At 42.0% G+C, this 15943-nt stretch overlaps 1 protein-coding gene across 1 annotated transcript; it reads left to right on the forward strand.

Annotated features, from left to right (window-relative positions):
• Positions 1–1345: 1345 nt before the first annotated feature.
• LOC105921364 (kinesin-like protein KIF27) lies at positions 1346–14525 on the forward strand. Its single transcript, XM_036143816.1, has 15 exons — positions 1346–2033; positions 3161–3355; positions 5278–6239; positions 6418–6561; positions 6651–6827; positions 6918–7138; positions 8394–8512; positions 8645–8755; positions 9022–9221; positions 10489–10536; positions 10658–10828; positions 10919–11110; positions 11230–11457; positions 13080–13278; positions 13388–14525. Exons 1-15 carry the CDS (start codon positions 1733–1735, stop codon positions 13933–13935), a joined length of 3816 nt encoding a protein of 1271 aa, XP_035999709.1. The 5' UTR covers positions 1346–1732; the 3' UTR covers positions 13936–14525.
• The last annotated feature ends 1418 nt before the right edge of the window (positions 14526–15943 follow it).

The following is a 15943-nucleotide window of genomic DNA, read 5'->3' on the forward strand; positions in this document are numbered from 1 at the left end:
ACAGGGTATGCATGTAGCGACAGTGGAGAGGAAAACTGCCCTTTAGCAGGAAGAAACCTCCTGCAGAACCAGGCTCAGTGTGAACGGCCATCCACAATAACCGACTGGGGGTGTGAGAAGAGGATACGTTTTCAGGTGTCGCCACGCCCTTGTTTAACTGGTTTGATGGAAATGTTTGTGTACTACAACCAGTGGTACAAGTCACTGCCACTCTTATTTTGTGTGTGAACGCTGAAAAATGTGGGAACCGTCGCAGTAACGGCAGCCTTTAGGACTCAGGGTTTTATAAGAAACCCAAAAAAGCAAGAAATCAATTGTCATGGGCGGCTTAAATCCCAAAGTAAATTTCACATTTTCTACACCATTTGTTGAAACCTGAGGTCGTCAGCCGAAGCTTGTCTGGCCATTTCAAAGTGTTAATTAAGTGGGATCAAGTTTTGTCTGTTTTTGTCAGAGGACCAGCACTTTGGGAATATGAGGAGATCAGAATGGCAAACTGATTTATATCGGTGGGGTGATGATGCATCAATGCTGCCCTAAGCCAGCTCTGCTCTCTGTCTGTATCCTTGTCTCCATCTAAAATAGACTGCAAAATGATGATTTCACAAAAGAAATATGACTTAAATAAACAGTAAACTTGTTTCAAGGACAACTAAGAATTATTCCTGTTGAAGTAGGTTTGACCAAATGCAGTGGCTAAAAAACAGTGATGATTGTTAGCATGATAGGAAGCTAAGACTGATACCTTTGTAAGTCAACTAAAGTGCATGATAGTATTTTGTTAAGGGGCTCACACAGCATGACACCAAAGTGGCGACCAGTCACCATCAAGCGAAAATGAAAACAAAGACTTGCCACAGACAACTTTTACTCTATCCCCAGTGCTTCTGCCGCTCTCTGACATTATAAACCCTTGGCTGGTCAGCGATATTTTACATATCAAGAACCACATGCTTAGTTTTTAATTTTATTAATCAAAATATGTTTTTATTTACTCATTAAATTGAGTTTTATTTCTCTTCTTGGGCGACTAGCATTTTTCATTCACATACTCTTGTTTTCAATTTTAAAAAATGGCCTCTGAATTTTGCTTGTGAAACATTTTGTAACTTCAAAATTATAAAGGTACAGAAGCGTATTTACGGAAGCGTATTGCATTCACCAAAGAAAAAAAATCAAAACTTATCTCATAATTACGAGATCCTGATCTCGTAATTATGACATATTATCTCGTAATTATGAGATATTTTCTCATAATTACGAGATAAGATGTCTGATTTTTTTTATTCTTTGTTGAATGCAATACGCTTCCGTATAAAGGCGTTTGAACAAAAAGGATTTATTTATTGACGCCGGGCTTCTGCGTTATATCAATTCAGTCCTGTACCAGCAGATGGCGCCGTTGCCCTCGCGGCAGCTCTCTTGTACCTTCTTGGATTGCTTTTCCTGCTTTTGGCCGCTGCGTCACCGCCGCGTCGGTCCGTCGCCCGGGCAACCCAAATCGACAACAAAACCAAAGGAGACGAAGTTACCAGAAACTTCAAAATGAAATGACCACGAGATTTTAACGCAGCCTATGCCAAATGGTTTGTCTTCAACTGGCAGGAGAATAGCTGCTAACTAATTCAAAAACAAAGTTTTGACACCCCTCAGGGTTTAGAAATTGACAAAAAAAAAGTGCAACCCTTGTGTTAAATTTCGTGTGTATGTTTCGTTGGTATACGTCGGCCTCATGAGTGAGGTCTGTGTGCGGGTGGCGGTCCGGATCCGTCCCCTGCTCCGCAGAGAGCTCCTCCACCGCCACCAGGTGTGTGTCCGGGTGGCGCCGCCGGGCTCCGGCCAGGTGTTGCTCGGCCCGGACCGCCTCTTCTCCTTCGACCACGCGTTCGGACCGACAGCCGGCCAGGATGAGGTGTACGAGTCCTGCGTCCAGCCCCTGGTGGAGTCCCTGCTCGACGGATACAACGCAACCGTGTTTTGTTACGGACAGACTGGGTCTGGCAAGACGTACACACTGGGAGGGGGGAGCCAAGGCAAGTGTGAAACGCTGGCAAAGAGACGAACTCATCTAGAGATTTTTTACACACGTAGTAATGCGTTTCAGGAGTTTATTTGTGTCGTTTTTGATGATTATGGCTCATCACTCACAGTTAATTACCCCCCAGATTAATAAAAATCAACACTGCAGACTAAACAAATGTACAGCAGCCACTGATACCTTTGGCTAGATGGGTAAGCACGTTGCTGTAGTGCTGTATACGAGCAAATAAATGGAAAGTTTAGTGGAAGGAAAACGTGTGACCCGTTTAGAACAGTGTGAAAGCAAAGCCCATTTCTTATAGTGTGATAAACAACGATTGGATTTAGAGCTTTAAGAACCACAACATGTGGATGTATCCATCAAATGGCCCACAACTGTCATGCTCACTGTATTAAGCCAATTATGAACCTGAGAGAAGCATTTTACCTGGGTTAAGGAGAGAAAGCATTGTTTGCTTTTTTTTTTTTTTTTGAGTAGATTTTGCAATCAGTTGTGGGGAGACACAGAATCCGTGCTGCTTGAGGTGTTTTACCAAATAAAAAGTCCAGTTATGGAATTAAGATGTTTTGAAGCACTCTTTGCATCCCTCTGGTGACAAGATTACAGAGATGCATATTTCGTTTCCCAGCAGGAAATGTACTGTACGCCCGTGGTATCACGTTGGCCAGGTTGGCCAGCCAATTCATCTGACCTAAACCCCACAGAGAATCCACGGCGTGGTGTCAGGAGTGGCGCCAGGTTCTGCAGAGCCGCTGTCTGATCGCCTCCGTGCCACGCTGCATTGATGCAGCAATTCATGTAAAAGGCACCTTCGAGAAAACTCAACGTTAGGTTTCCAGTAGCCGTGAGCCATAATCAAGATTTAAAGCAACAAAACACTTGAAATATAATCCCGGTTTGGAATAAAGCTAAACATGAGTTTCCCTTTTTAAACCAAAATAAACTGACTTTTTAATTATCTTTCACTCTAAAGAGACATACTTGCATTTATTTATATATTTTTTATAATTGACACCTAAACCAAAGAGTCTAATCCAAAGCTGTGCCACACATTTCTGATGCGTCCTTGCGAAACACACTAATGAAATCTCTTGTCGACCTTTCATAACCCCCCCTCAGATGAAGGAGGAATCATTGACCGAGTAGCCCAGGATGTGTTTTTGTTGCTGGCGGAGCGGAAGAGCGATGGCAGCGTCGAGGCCACGGTGCGGGTCTCATACATGGAGCTGTACAGAGAGGAACTACGGGACTTGTTGGACATGAACACCGATTATAAAGAGCTTCACATCAGAGAGGATGAAAAGGGGAACACAGGTAAAAAGAAAAAAAAAAAACTCTGATACAGTCATGATAAGAACAGATTCCTTCAGTTTTAAGGTGTTTATGTGTCATAAGCCATGACATAAAGTCGTCTGGTCTTTTCTCAGGTTTTAAGACTGATTAACTGTAGCATCAAGAATCCAAAAGCACACTAAATATTTCCACATTGTGATAACAGAAGGAGGCGTTTTGGCAGTTTGCAGGTTCAGAGCGAACGCCTGTTAACATCAGCAGTGGAAGGGTTAGAAGGCCGTTTCCAAACAATGTGAACATCGTTGTAGTGTAGGAAATAATATTCAGTAAAAAAAAACATTTAAGGCAGCCGCCAATTCTACCAGAAGTGAATGTTCAAGTAAACTTACACCTATTCCGTTTACCTTGTTATGCCAAAAAAAAAAAAAAAAAAAACACAACCTTACACCTCAGACTCATTTAGGATGCTGAATGTTAAAGTTAATGACTGAAAAATCTTGTTTTTGGAAGGGTTGCCAAGAGAAAGCCCCTTTTTTTAAAATAAATAATAATAATGTAGCATCATGACTTAGGTTTTCAAATTTGCACTTCTGGAGTGATGTATTTTGGACAACAGAGAGCAGGGTTCAAACGTCTGGTGTCGATGGATGGATGAGAAGGGAATAGCACGTGTCACGGATGGTGTTGGAGGGTTGGCGAGTCGGCCTTGTTTGGCAGCAGAGAGGCCAGGACTGCATGTCGCAGTCACGGAGCTGACCGCGGCCTCTTTTGTAGATTAAAGTTAGGGCTGAACCATTTTGGAATATAATCTAATTGCGATTTTTTTTTCTTAATATTGCGATTTAATGCGATTTTTCCCCCCAGTTTAATTTATCATGTATTTTTAAACATATACAAACAACAAATCAATCTGTTTCCTCGCCGTGTGGATTAGTTGCTAAAAGACTCGCAGCATCTAAACTCAGAGCAGAAACGATTGCGTTCTGTCTACAATATATTTCAACCAAAATTGCAATTTTGACTTTTCTCTGCATTAACCACAAGCAACAAAAATGGCCTCTAAATAAAGATGTTTGTAAACAAGGACTATTCAAAACAAGAACTTTTAATGTTTCTATTAATCAGAATATTGTTCAAGAGAACAGCTTTTAGTTGAATTGGACATCAATCCTTGTTGAACATAAAGTGCAACCAACAAGCAAGTCTATGTATTAAACTGATTGACCTGTACTTAATGCTATGTATGATTATATAAACCCTAAAACACGTAATAAAATTAGATTATCTCACTGCTGCAACTGTCTTCCCTTCCATGTGGCGGTAAACCCACTTTAAACATTTTACCAACACCTAATGGACGTGTCTAATTCCCTAATTGTTACATAGCCAAAAATTGCAGACCTCTGCGATTTGGAAATTGCGTTTTTTTAAATCGCGATTATATTGAAAATGCGATTAATTGTTCAGTCCTAATTAAAGTACTTCAGAGTCAAATGTGAGACTGTCGGTGCGACAGCTGAAGCTCGGCCTAAACCGGGTCATGGAGCAGGACTAAGATCCCAAACACACCAACAGAGGAGCCTGTGCGAGACGTGCACTCATGAGTTCTCACGGCAACGAATTACAGCAATGTTTACAATAAATGGTCCAAAAGTCCTCCGGAAAACACTGACTCAGTGTTCTCACTGCTAATTGAAGTTCTATCAGCCACTAAATCATGGATTTTTTTTTTTTAAATCTCATTTTTCAATGCTTGTAACTAGCTTGCTATGAAATATGACTGATATTTTTTTTACTGCTCTGTACAACCTGTTTGCGTTATTGTGTTATGTTGGCTGCACATCAACCTGCCTTCTGAAAAAAAAAAAAAGCATTGGTTGATTAATTTGTTGTACGTTTTTTGTGTAGCGATATCCGTTCTCTCTGTTTGTCTGCGCTTCCAGTTGTGGTCGGTGCCAGAGAGATGGTTGTCGCCTCAGCCGAGGAGCTGCTCGGCGCCGTGGAGATGGGAAACGCCCTGCGTCACACCGGCGCCACGGGGATGAACGAGCACTCCAGTCGGTCTCACGTCATCCTCACCCTTCAGATCAGCGTCCGTTCCCTGAAGTCTGCGCGGTCGTCCAAACTCTGCCTGGTGGACCTGGCGGGCTCGGAACGGGCCGGCAAAACCGGGAACGCCGGAGCGCAATTGAAGGAGTCGGCGCTCATCAACACAGGCCTGCTGGCTCTGGGCAATGTCATCCGCGCCCTCTCCGACCGCGGGGCGCACGTGCCGTACCGCGACGCCAAGATCACTCGCCTCCTCCGGGACTCGCTGGGAGGCAACGCCCACACGGTGATGGTGGCCTGCGTGAGTCCGTCCCACCACTTCGTCGCCGAGACGCTGAATGTCCTCCAGTTCGCCTCCAAGGCGCGTCACGTCCGCAACTGCCCGGGACCGGCGCCCCTTCTGGCAAACGTCAAATCAGAGCCCGACTCCTGGCAGCCCGCCATGGCTCGGCTCGGGGAGCTGGAGTACGAAGTTCAGACGCTGAGAGAGCTTCTGAAACAGAAGGAGAAGGACGCGGAGGAGACGGGAAGGGAGAAAACGGGGCCTGGAGGTGGAGAGGGGGGAGGCGTCACGCAGCCCGGGCAGATCAGGGTACCTGACCCGGATAAGAGGCCGAACCAAGACTCCGCTGTGCAGTATCTCTTCCTGACAAAGGAGGCTGCCGCTTTGCTTGCAGATATCTCCGAAGCATCTCTGAGTGATTCGTTCAGGCAGAGACTGCGAGAGTGGCAGGAGAGACTGGCAGCCGTCAGCCAGTCGCATCAGACAGACATTATAGACGGTTCAGAGGGGGCTGGAGACCAACCCTTCCATGGAAGCGCTTTAAAACTCAGAGAAGAACTCCACAAGTGTCAGGTAGAAAGAAGATGTAGTTACGTTAACACTCACGTGTGCTTTGTAAAAGTGGTATTTCTTAGAAGTCCACTCTATAAAGCAATAAAGGAAACAAAAGACTTAGATTTAAAAAAAAAAAAATCACTTGAATAAACTAATCAGACTCTCAAATGTGTTTTTTTCCCCCTCTCATTCTCAGGAAGCTCTCAAAGAAAAAGAACAGATTTTGACGCAAAAAGACGAAGAACTGAGACAGATTCAAAAAGAAGTTCAGGAACTGCTTGACGAGAAAAGAACCCAACGTTTAGCTTTGGAGGAGGAAAAGGAACGTTCTGGGCTGCAGGTGAGAAGTCTGAGCTGGAGCCAGATGGCCTGTTTTCAGGGTTTTCTCTTTACGTTCATCTGCATGCCTGTCGTTGTGGCGACTTTCAGAAAGAGCAGCTGGTGAATCAGCAGATTGTGATTGATCGCCTTCGCAGCAACCTCCTGGCTGTTCACGAGACCACGCCAGGGGCAACCGGAGAGGCAAGGCCTTCTGGGTACTTATGCCAGAGAGCCCACAGTGTCCCTCTGATCAGACCCAGCTCTCTACAGAGGCCGTCCAGGAAGGTATGGCGTTTCACCCTAAACCGATGCGGCTGTGCTTGTTTTCCTCTGACTATGCACTGGGTCAATATCTGTGAGTATTTCTGTTCGTAGATTCACTCCAGTCCGCCAGCCTGTTCGCTGGAGAGGGTGATGGCGGCTTTTAAGATGCGTGGTCACCTCCTGCTGGCTGGGATTGAGGAAAAAGATGAAGTCTACTCTCCGTTCATTACACAACAGCAGGAAAGCAAAGAAACAAGTCTGAAAATTTCTGGGGAGGAGGAAGAAGAGGAGGAGATGGAAGTGGAGAGAGACGTGTGCAGAGACGAATTTAGGTGAGAGCCTTTACTAAAAAAAGATGTTTAGAACGTTTGTTATCCGAGGATAAATAGTTAAATGTAGTTACACGTACTATACTTTGCGGCTGAGGGTGTTGTTTAAAAACTCACCATGAGAAACAAATGTGGGATCGTTGTTGGGGTTAGAAGGGTCAAATATATCAGATAACATCCGTCATCCCAATATCACTGCTCAGATGCAATATTTTGGGGATTATGAGAATTTCGGGAGCGACTCATTAAAACTCTACTTGTCATTAGTTTATTTGGCCACTTTTACTGCCTTTATACAATAAAGGCAGTAAAAGCTAATACAAAGGTCAGGGAAAGAGGTGGAGCAGTTGATGGAAAAGACAGAGTGTCTGCAATAAATACAATCAATGCAATATTCATCAATAATATCACAATGCCATGCATCCCTAATCTGGAGCAGCCCTAAAAACACATTTGTTTAGGATTACCTTTGACTGTTCTAGTTAAACTGTTTTACTGTTTTTAATGTTCTTTTTTTGTTTCTACATTTTATTCCTACTTGCTTTTATTCTGTTTTATTTTCCTATATTTTAATCATGTAAAGCACTTTGCATTGTCTCTGTACTGAATTGTGCTATATAAATAAATTTGCCTCGTCTTGCCTTGCCTAAAAGGGATGGTAAAAAAAATAGTCATGATTTTGTATTACAAAATATTTTGCCTCAGTGAACATCTGATCAAAGACTATGGACACAGAAGAGGATAACAAGTTAATCATAAGGAAGTTAATCCCACGTATAATGAATCTATGAGTAATTATGCTTTAAAAACGTATATTTTGGTTCTGAGTCCCATTTGGGCCTCTTCTGCCTGCAGGCTGCAGCGTTGAAAGCTGATGCTTTGTAGTAAATCAGAAGAGTCAGCTCGCATCGTGTTAGAGCCAATGTTGTGCAAAATTCAGCTCCCCTGAAATAATCTGGTCCACTGCAGTCGGGAGCGCACAGCGAGGCTGATTCTACAGTAGTTTTTTTTTTATATATATAGTAACGTGTATGATGAGTGGAAGAAAGTAAGCCCTTTCCTTACCAAAGTTACCTAAGGGAAGAGAATATTTCTACCTGATTTTCTCATAATCCCCCCACCCCGTATCTACAACAGAGAGAGTAATAGAAAAACGAGCTAATGTCTAATGTGTGAACGGTCACTACAATACCTTATACACTTTGGCTTAGCATCACATTAGTCTGAAATGTCTAAAACGATCATCATGTTACTTTAGGCATTCTTTAAATCGGACATGGACAAGCTGGGAAAAGAAACTACTGCTGGAACCCAAAAGTGCTGGAGTGGAAACTTGTAATGGAAACACAGCAGTACACGAGTCGGATCAGGTCAAAGGTACCCTTCTCGTGCTCCTTATTTAGCATTCCTTTATTTTATGCACTTACGTTTAGGGCCTGCTTTCATCTCTGGATTGACATAAACTGTACCAAGAAATTATTTCCTGTTCCAACTCCTCCTTCACAATAGAAAACCTCACGAAGACGGTAAGACGAGCCAGCAATGCTGAAAGAAGAATCCATGAACTGACAGTCAACATGCGCATGAAGGAGGAACTCATCAAAGAACTCGACAGAACTGGTGTGTTTACATGATTTTATCATCCTGTACGCAGAGAAATAGAGCAAATAGTGTCAATGGGTCCCAATGGGAATGTAGTGTTCTGAGACTTCGTTAGGCTTCCCAAGGCTTGATTGGGAGATAAACGGGATAAGCTGAATCTCGTTTTCATTGCTTTTTAAAAGTTTGCGTAAACTGAGCTTTTTTGACTAGTTTTTGGTAGTGTAAGATTTTCTTTTTTTGCCATGAATTACCTGCAACAGGACGTGATTGTTTCTTTCAAACAGAAAGGGAAACCAGAGCCCTGGAGAGAGATGACAGAGGAGTCGGGAACGCGTTGGGAAGACTCTCCATGCAGAGCCAGAGCATCCGGGCTGAGGTGTACCACAGTCTGCAGAACATGAGACAGGAGAGAGCGAAGCTGCAGAGCGGCCTCAGGGAGATGGACGAGAGCGCCGACATAAACAGAGCACTCCATCAAACGAGGGTCAGTCAGACCGAGTCTAAAAAAAGAAAACGCGTTGACTGAACGTGGCAACGAGCTCCGGCTCATTGAAACACGGCCGCTCTGTCGATCCAAGTGGAGCGTTATTATTCTAGAAAATTCCTTAAAAAATACAGTAAGAATGTTAAATGTCTTGTACCGGTACGGCACTTTATCAAGTCCGACGACCCCAAAGCGCTTTACTCTACAGTCATTCACACCGTGACGGTGGTGAGCTACACTGTAGCCAAAGCTGCCCTGGGGCAGACTGACAGAGGCCAGGCTGCCATATACCGGCACCACCGGGCCCTCTGACCACCGGCAGCAGGCAATTCAGGTGAAATGTCTTGCCCAAGGACATAATGACTGAGACGGTCGGAGCGGGGGATCGACAGGGTTCCCACGGATCCTTAAAAAGTCTTAAAAGGCATTGAATTCTGTAATATAAAACTAAGGCCTTAATTGGCATTAAAATGTTTTAAATCAATTTTTCTTAGGTCTTAAAAATGTTACCAGGTCATAAATAGGATTTTATTTTTGTAATCCTTACCAAACAGTAAAATAATTGACACAATTATAATTTTTTTTTATTTACCAAACGGCTCAATGTAACCATTATTGGTTCCGTCCCGATAGCAAAACCAATAAAAACTGTTGTGGCCGGACCATAGCTGCGAAAAAGAGTTGGCGCTGGTTATGTTGTGGTTTTTAAAACTGATTTATAGTTTATTTTAGTAGGGAACAAAACAAAGTTTGTGAATTCAGTTCAGTAGTTGTTAAAAATATATCTGTAATTTGTGTGTTTTTAGCTTTCTTCCTATATGGAATGTTTTTCAAAATTTTAAACATGTCTACTGGGCCAGAAAGTAATGGTTTATCGTGAAGTTGGTCTTAACTTTTTATTTCAAGTGGCATTAAAAAGTCTTAAAAAGTCTTGAATTTAACTTGCCTAATGCTGTAGGAACCCTGGATCGAACCGGCAACCCACCAATTGCAGGATGACCTCCCTAAATTTCACTTCAGAGTAGTAATTATGTGAGATAAATAATATTAACACACAGGGAAAATTTGTTTCTCCTGTTGAAAATAACTTTTTATCCGTATTTTTTAGTGATGTAACTCCTGCGATGCTGAAGTTTGAAAGTAAATCGTGTTTCGTGGTTTGTTTTATGAACCGATCTCAGTTTAAAATACAATTTAAAGCACAACACCACTTCGTTTTTGCAGCCCACATGTGTGATCATCATTTTTTTTGTGCTCTTGTGTGCAGGATTCAGCTGTCCCTGAAGGCTTTCCCTGGGAAGCGTCAAACAGAATGGTAAAGCACTAAACACACATTCTTTGTTCTTACACGTAGTCATCTTTAACAGTTGTTGTACAATCAGAGGCGTCCTCTTCTTTTGCCTTTCCTCATTTCGCCGCGGATTCCCTCACCGTAGCTGCGCGGCAGAAGTTGGCTCGAGAAAGAGGAGGAACGGGTCATTCAGACGAGAGCCGAGCTGCGGGAGCTGGAAGAAGAGCTGAAGCGAAAGGAGGAGGTCCTGCAGCACAGAGAGGCCTGTTTGCAACAGAAAACCAAACTGGAGATCAAGATGCTGCAGTCCAGCCAGGTCCGCCTCCGTTTTCAGCAGAATCCGTTTCCAAAGGCGCATTTTCAAAGCCGGGATTGATATGGTTTTAAATGCTGTCTAACTTTCCAGGCTTTGAGTCGGGACTTGATGCGCGTGTCCGTTCAGTTGGAGTCTGTCGAAGAGCAGCTGCAGAGCGAGCGCAGCGTAAGAAAGACCAAAGGAGTTACAGTGGGGGAGCTGGAGAAAGAGAGGGACATGCTTAGGATGAAAAGAGACACCCTGGAAGCCCAGCTGAGGAACAACAGGGGGCTGACTGTGGAGGCAAGACATGACATATTCCACCGTGTGTAATATGGCCAGGATGTTTCTGCCCAGGCTTTGATTCTTCCATATCCTCTCTGCACTATTCCTTATTCATTTGATTTATGCTGGCTGTGTAGGAGGAGCATTCCCTCCTCCAGCTGCAGGAAGCTGTCGAGGCTCTGGATGCAGCTCTGGAGTTTAAGAACAACTCCATCCAGGACCGGCAGAAGCACTTGTCGGTCACACACCAGCCTCTGCGGGAGTCGGCGGGCGCTGAACCCGCCCGACACGGCGACATCACCAGGAAGCTGAAGAAGCTCTCGTTACCCGAGGCCGTGGAGCTGCTGATCAAATATTTCAACAAGGCAAGAGACAGCTCGTTATGTTTTATTTTAAAATATTTAAGACAAAGACTTTTCAGGGTTTCTCTCAAATTTTAATAAGTCAAAGACAATAGTTAACTGAAATTTAAACATAGATTAATAAAGCGCTTACTTGTTTACTGATACTTGACTTACTTAGTAGCCTAAATAAATTCCCTCCAGTAGGGCTGTTCAGGTAGATCTCAACAAATTAGTAAATCACACAAATGTTGATTTATTTCAGAAACTCTGTTAAATATGTAAAACTCAAGTATTGTGTCGATTCATTAAAACATAAAGTAAGATCTTTCATGTTGTCATGCATATTGATGGAAAGTTGAGTGGAAGGAAAAGGTGTTCAGAGGTTCGAAAACTGATAACCAGCACCTACTGTATTTCTTTCTTAAGTTTTAATGTTGGCAAGGTGAACTCACTTTGTGCTGATGTCGACATTTAGCCGAAACACATTCCCGCTGCTCAAATTAATACTAAAGGAAGACATACAGTGAGTGCTGGTTTCAGTTTTTGCGTGTTCTTCTGAACCGTGTAGCTATCATTTTTGGAATCGTGCTTCTTTTTTTTGTGTTGCTTAGCAGTCCAAACGCCTCTATTCAGATTAAAGTACATGTTGAATTGAAAAGTTTCAATTCAATTAAAATTTTATTTATATAGCGCCAATTCACAACACATGTCATCTCAAGGCACTTTACAAAGTCAAATTCAATCAAATCATACAGACAGATTGGTCAAAAAGTTTCCTATCTAAGGAAACCCAGCAGATCGCATCAAGTCTCTCCAAGCAGCATTCACTCCTGAAAGAACGTAGAGCTACACTGGACAGTCGTCTGCATTGTTGATGGCTTTGCAGCAATCCCTTATACTGAGCAAGCATGAAGCGACAGTGGAGAGGAAAACTCCCCATTTCCAGGGAGGAAAACATCCAGCAGAACCAGAACCAGGCTCAGTGTGAACGGTCGTCTGCCTCGATCGACTGGTGGTTAGAGAAGACAGAGCAGAGACACAAAAGCTCAGAAGCACACATTGATCCAGGAATCCTTTCTATGTTATGGTAATAGCGGATGATCTTTATGCAAAAGGAGCCCCACCCAAGTATTGAGTAAAGATACTGCAAAGTACATGGACTTTACGAGACCAACATACATTATATGCGATATTCTTATTTTATTTATCACAATTAACAAAACTAAACCATTGGTATTTAATTATTCAACGCCATTAGTTTTACTTTTTGAATTTGCTTCGACTTTGAATTACTGAAATAAATGAAGTATTAAATGATAGTCTAATTCGCAGTAGTGTTTTTGTTTTTGTTTTACATCATAATAAAAGCCTAGCTCCTTAGCCAGAACTACAACACAGAGCAAATGAATATCAAGACATATCTAAAAATTAAGACATATCTAAATATAACGATGGACTTTTTTTGTAAAAACTAGAAATCTGATTCTGAATTGATTTAACAAATGTTAGAACTCTTTAGGACTTTGCAGTAACTCTTTGTCCCTGCCCGTGTGCAGGTTCTGTTTCTTTAATTTTTCAAATTTATATTCATTCCATTTCTGTCCTTCGTTTCGTTTTCCTCCACTGCCGTTTGTCAACTGCAGGTCGTTTGTCTTCGAGAGGCAGAGCGCCGTTTACGTTTGCGATGCGAGGAGCTGGAGCTTCACGCCGGAGAGCAGGAGGCGGCACTGAGGAAGATGGAGGCGGCCATCCAGCGTTTGGCGCTGGAATCAGACCGCAGGCTCACCCAGCAACACAGAGCCCACCAAAACAACATCCAGCTGCTGCTACAGGAACTTAAAGGTGAGGGTCCTGAATGCAAATATTCCTCTCGGTGCTATTTTCTGTGAAATCCACTGTCTTATTCTTTTGTTTTGTTCCGTCTTGTGTACGCGTACCTCTGTTTGTTCAGAGGGGGTATCAGGAGACGCCCAGCAGTCGGTACAGGATAGAGTCCAGCATCTGGAGAAAGAGCTGTTTTTCTACAAAAACTCCAGTCGGCAGCTGAAAAAGAAGCTCAAAGAACTTCTCAGTGACGCTCCCTCCGCCGACGATCGGTCCACACACGCACCAGAGAGCAGACCTGTCAGGGAGGATAACCCAAAAGCATATTGCGAAGAGGCAGGAAAGACGACACACATTTCAACCACATACACAAAAATATATACCGAGCAAACGGATGGAAAACCACTCACCGCATCGCCTGCTGCCGTCCAAGCACTCTCGAAGACAAAAGCCTCCGAACAGAGAAAAGGACTCGCACACGGAAGGAGTACGAGAGGTCAACCTGAGGAGAGTTTAGAGATCACCCCTGTCAGGCTGCGTCGAAGAGAGCTGAGAGAGATTCCTGCAGCTGAACTGCAGCTCCTTGGTTCTACCACTAGGAGGCACCAGTCTGCTGTTTATTCAAGCTCCGAGTCAATGATGGAGGACTCCATTGAAGTGCCCAGAAACAAGTGATTCTGCTTTATTATCTGTCTGCAAATGACCCTAGCAATAGGATGACATTAAAGGAGCTGTTATGTCGATGATCGATTAGAAAAAAATGCACTGAATAGATTGTTTCTTCTTTTGGTAAGTTGTAACAATTTTGAAGCATCATAAAGCAGTTGAAACGAGGGGAATGAATTGAGCGTCTAAAAAATGAACTGCCTGCCAACAGAAACTGTTGTGGTTTATTTTTCTGTGAAAGTAAAACTTTTATCATTGTTGTTGTTGCTGTTATTGTTGTTGTTATTTGTTATGATAGATTTCCAAATATTGTACGGCACCACGCCTTCTATTTTTTTTGTTACTTAATGCTGTTTGGGAGAAATAATTATAAGCTCTTAAAGGACTTAAATGTTAAACATTTATGCACGTTTTTCTAAATGTGTTTTGTTAACGATGGAAAATTCAGCACTTTTCTGGTTTGACTTCTCGTATTATTGTATTGTTTTTATACAGTTGCTAAACTCATATTTACAATAGTTACCATATCATTTCCCCCCATTTCACTATATGATTACCTCCTGTTTTTATGCAAGCCTAATATAAACATGCATTTATGTTTGTCACTTATTTTTCACTAACTTATTAAATACAGTAAGAATCATGGTGGACTGTTTTGTCTTTTATGTGGCCTCATCCCATTCCTCCCACTTTGAATAACTTTGGTTTTGGAGGATATGGTAATGTAGCTTTCAGGGGATGGTGGTGGTTGGCGGGGTGAAGCGCCTCCCTTAGAGTTAGAGAGACCAAAACATGTTTCTCTCAGACGCACCTCAGACCAGGGGTACAAAGGGGGATGTGGGGGTAAATTGATGAAGAATTCTGCCCAAAACATTGCAGTCCCACTTTACATAGAGTTATAGACCACAGCTGAATGTTGTCAATTTGAAAAGTAAGAACTGAAAAGCCTAATATGTCCTCTTAAAATTTCAAAACTTAGGAAAAATAAATTGTGGAGTTGGCACAGTCTGTGGTCAGTCAGAACCAGGTTATGTAGGACCCAAAACAGACTGATTTACTGCTCCACTTCCCCCCAACAACCCAGGACTGGACCACACCACTAACATCTCTTATAAATTGTCCATTTTTGATTAATTGGACCGTGTGCGTGAAATATATGTTTTATAGATAGCTATCGATGACTTTCCGCATTTACTGACTCCTTTTTTTGGATGATTTGGCTTTTTTTTTCTTTTAATCTTGGGAGCATTTCACTTCAAATTTGACAAAAACCTAAAAATTATTTTGAAATTGAAATTCAGCAAACATCCAAAGCAATTGTTTATGTTGCATTTTATACATTGTATATATTATAAATATACATACAACCATCAAAAGTCACATTATTGGCAATTTACCCGTATCATGTTTTATATTTAGTTTCTCCCTTAGTTTATTTTATTGGGATTTTATGTGATGAACCAAGATGATGTCGTCATGACTGTGAAATAAAAAAAATATTAATAATAATAATACATTTTATTTAAAAGGTAGCTTTCTGGACACTCAAGGTCACTGTACAAAAGGATAAAAAAAAAACACAATGTCAGAAACAAAGTCAAAACAAAAAACATTTAAAAAAATACAGAGGCTGGGACAGGGAAATTTATATTTAAAGAGTTACCTTTTCTTATATAATCATGATATATAAGAAAAGTGTATATACTGAGTGTATATAACTTCTGTATATATATCCATTTTATTACATTTTATTTTATTATATTGTATTCTTATTTTGTCTGCACCATCAACACCAAGTCAAATTCCTTGTATGTGCAAACCTACTTGGCGATTAAACTTGATTCTGATTCTGATATAATTTTTTATGTTTTATTATTATAATTTAAAAAAAAATAACAATTGACATCTTTTATTGGTGTTTTTTCTTTTCTTTATTTTACATGTTTTTTTTTTGCCATCAAGAAACACTTAAGAAACCCATGTGAACAGGCCAGCACCAGTTGAAACGCAGCTTCGC

Source organism: Fundulus heteroclitus, chromosome 12 (assembly GCF_011125445.2).
Source record: "Fundulus heteroclitus isolate FHET01 chromosome 12, MU-UCD_Fhet_4.1, whole genome shotgun sequence".
NCBI classification, from domain to species: Eukaryota; Metazoa; Chordata; class Actinopteri; order Cyprinodontiformes; family Fundulidae; genus Fundulus; species Fundulus heteroclitus.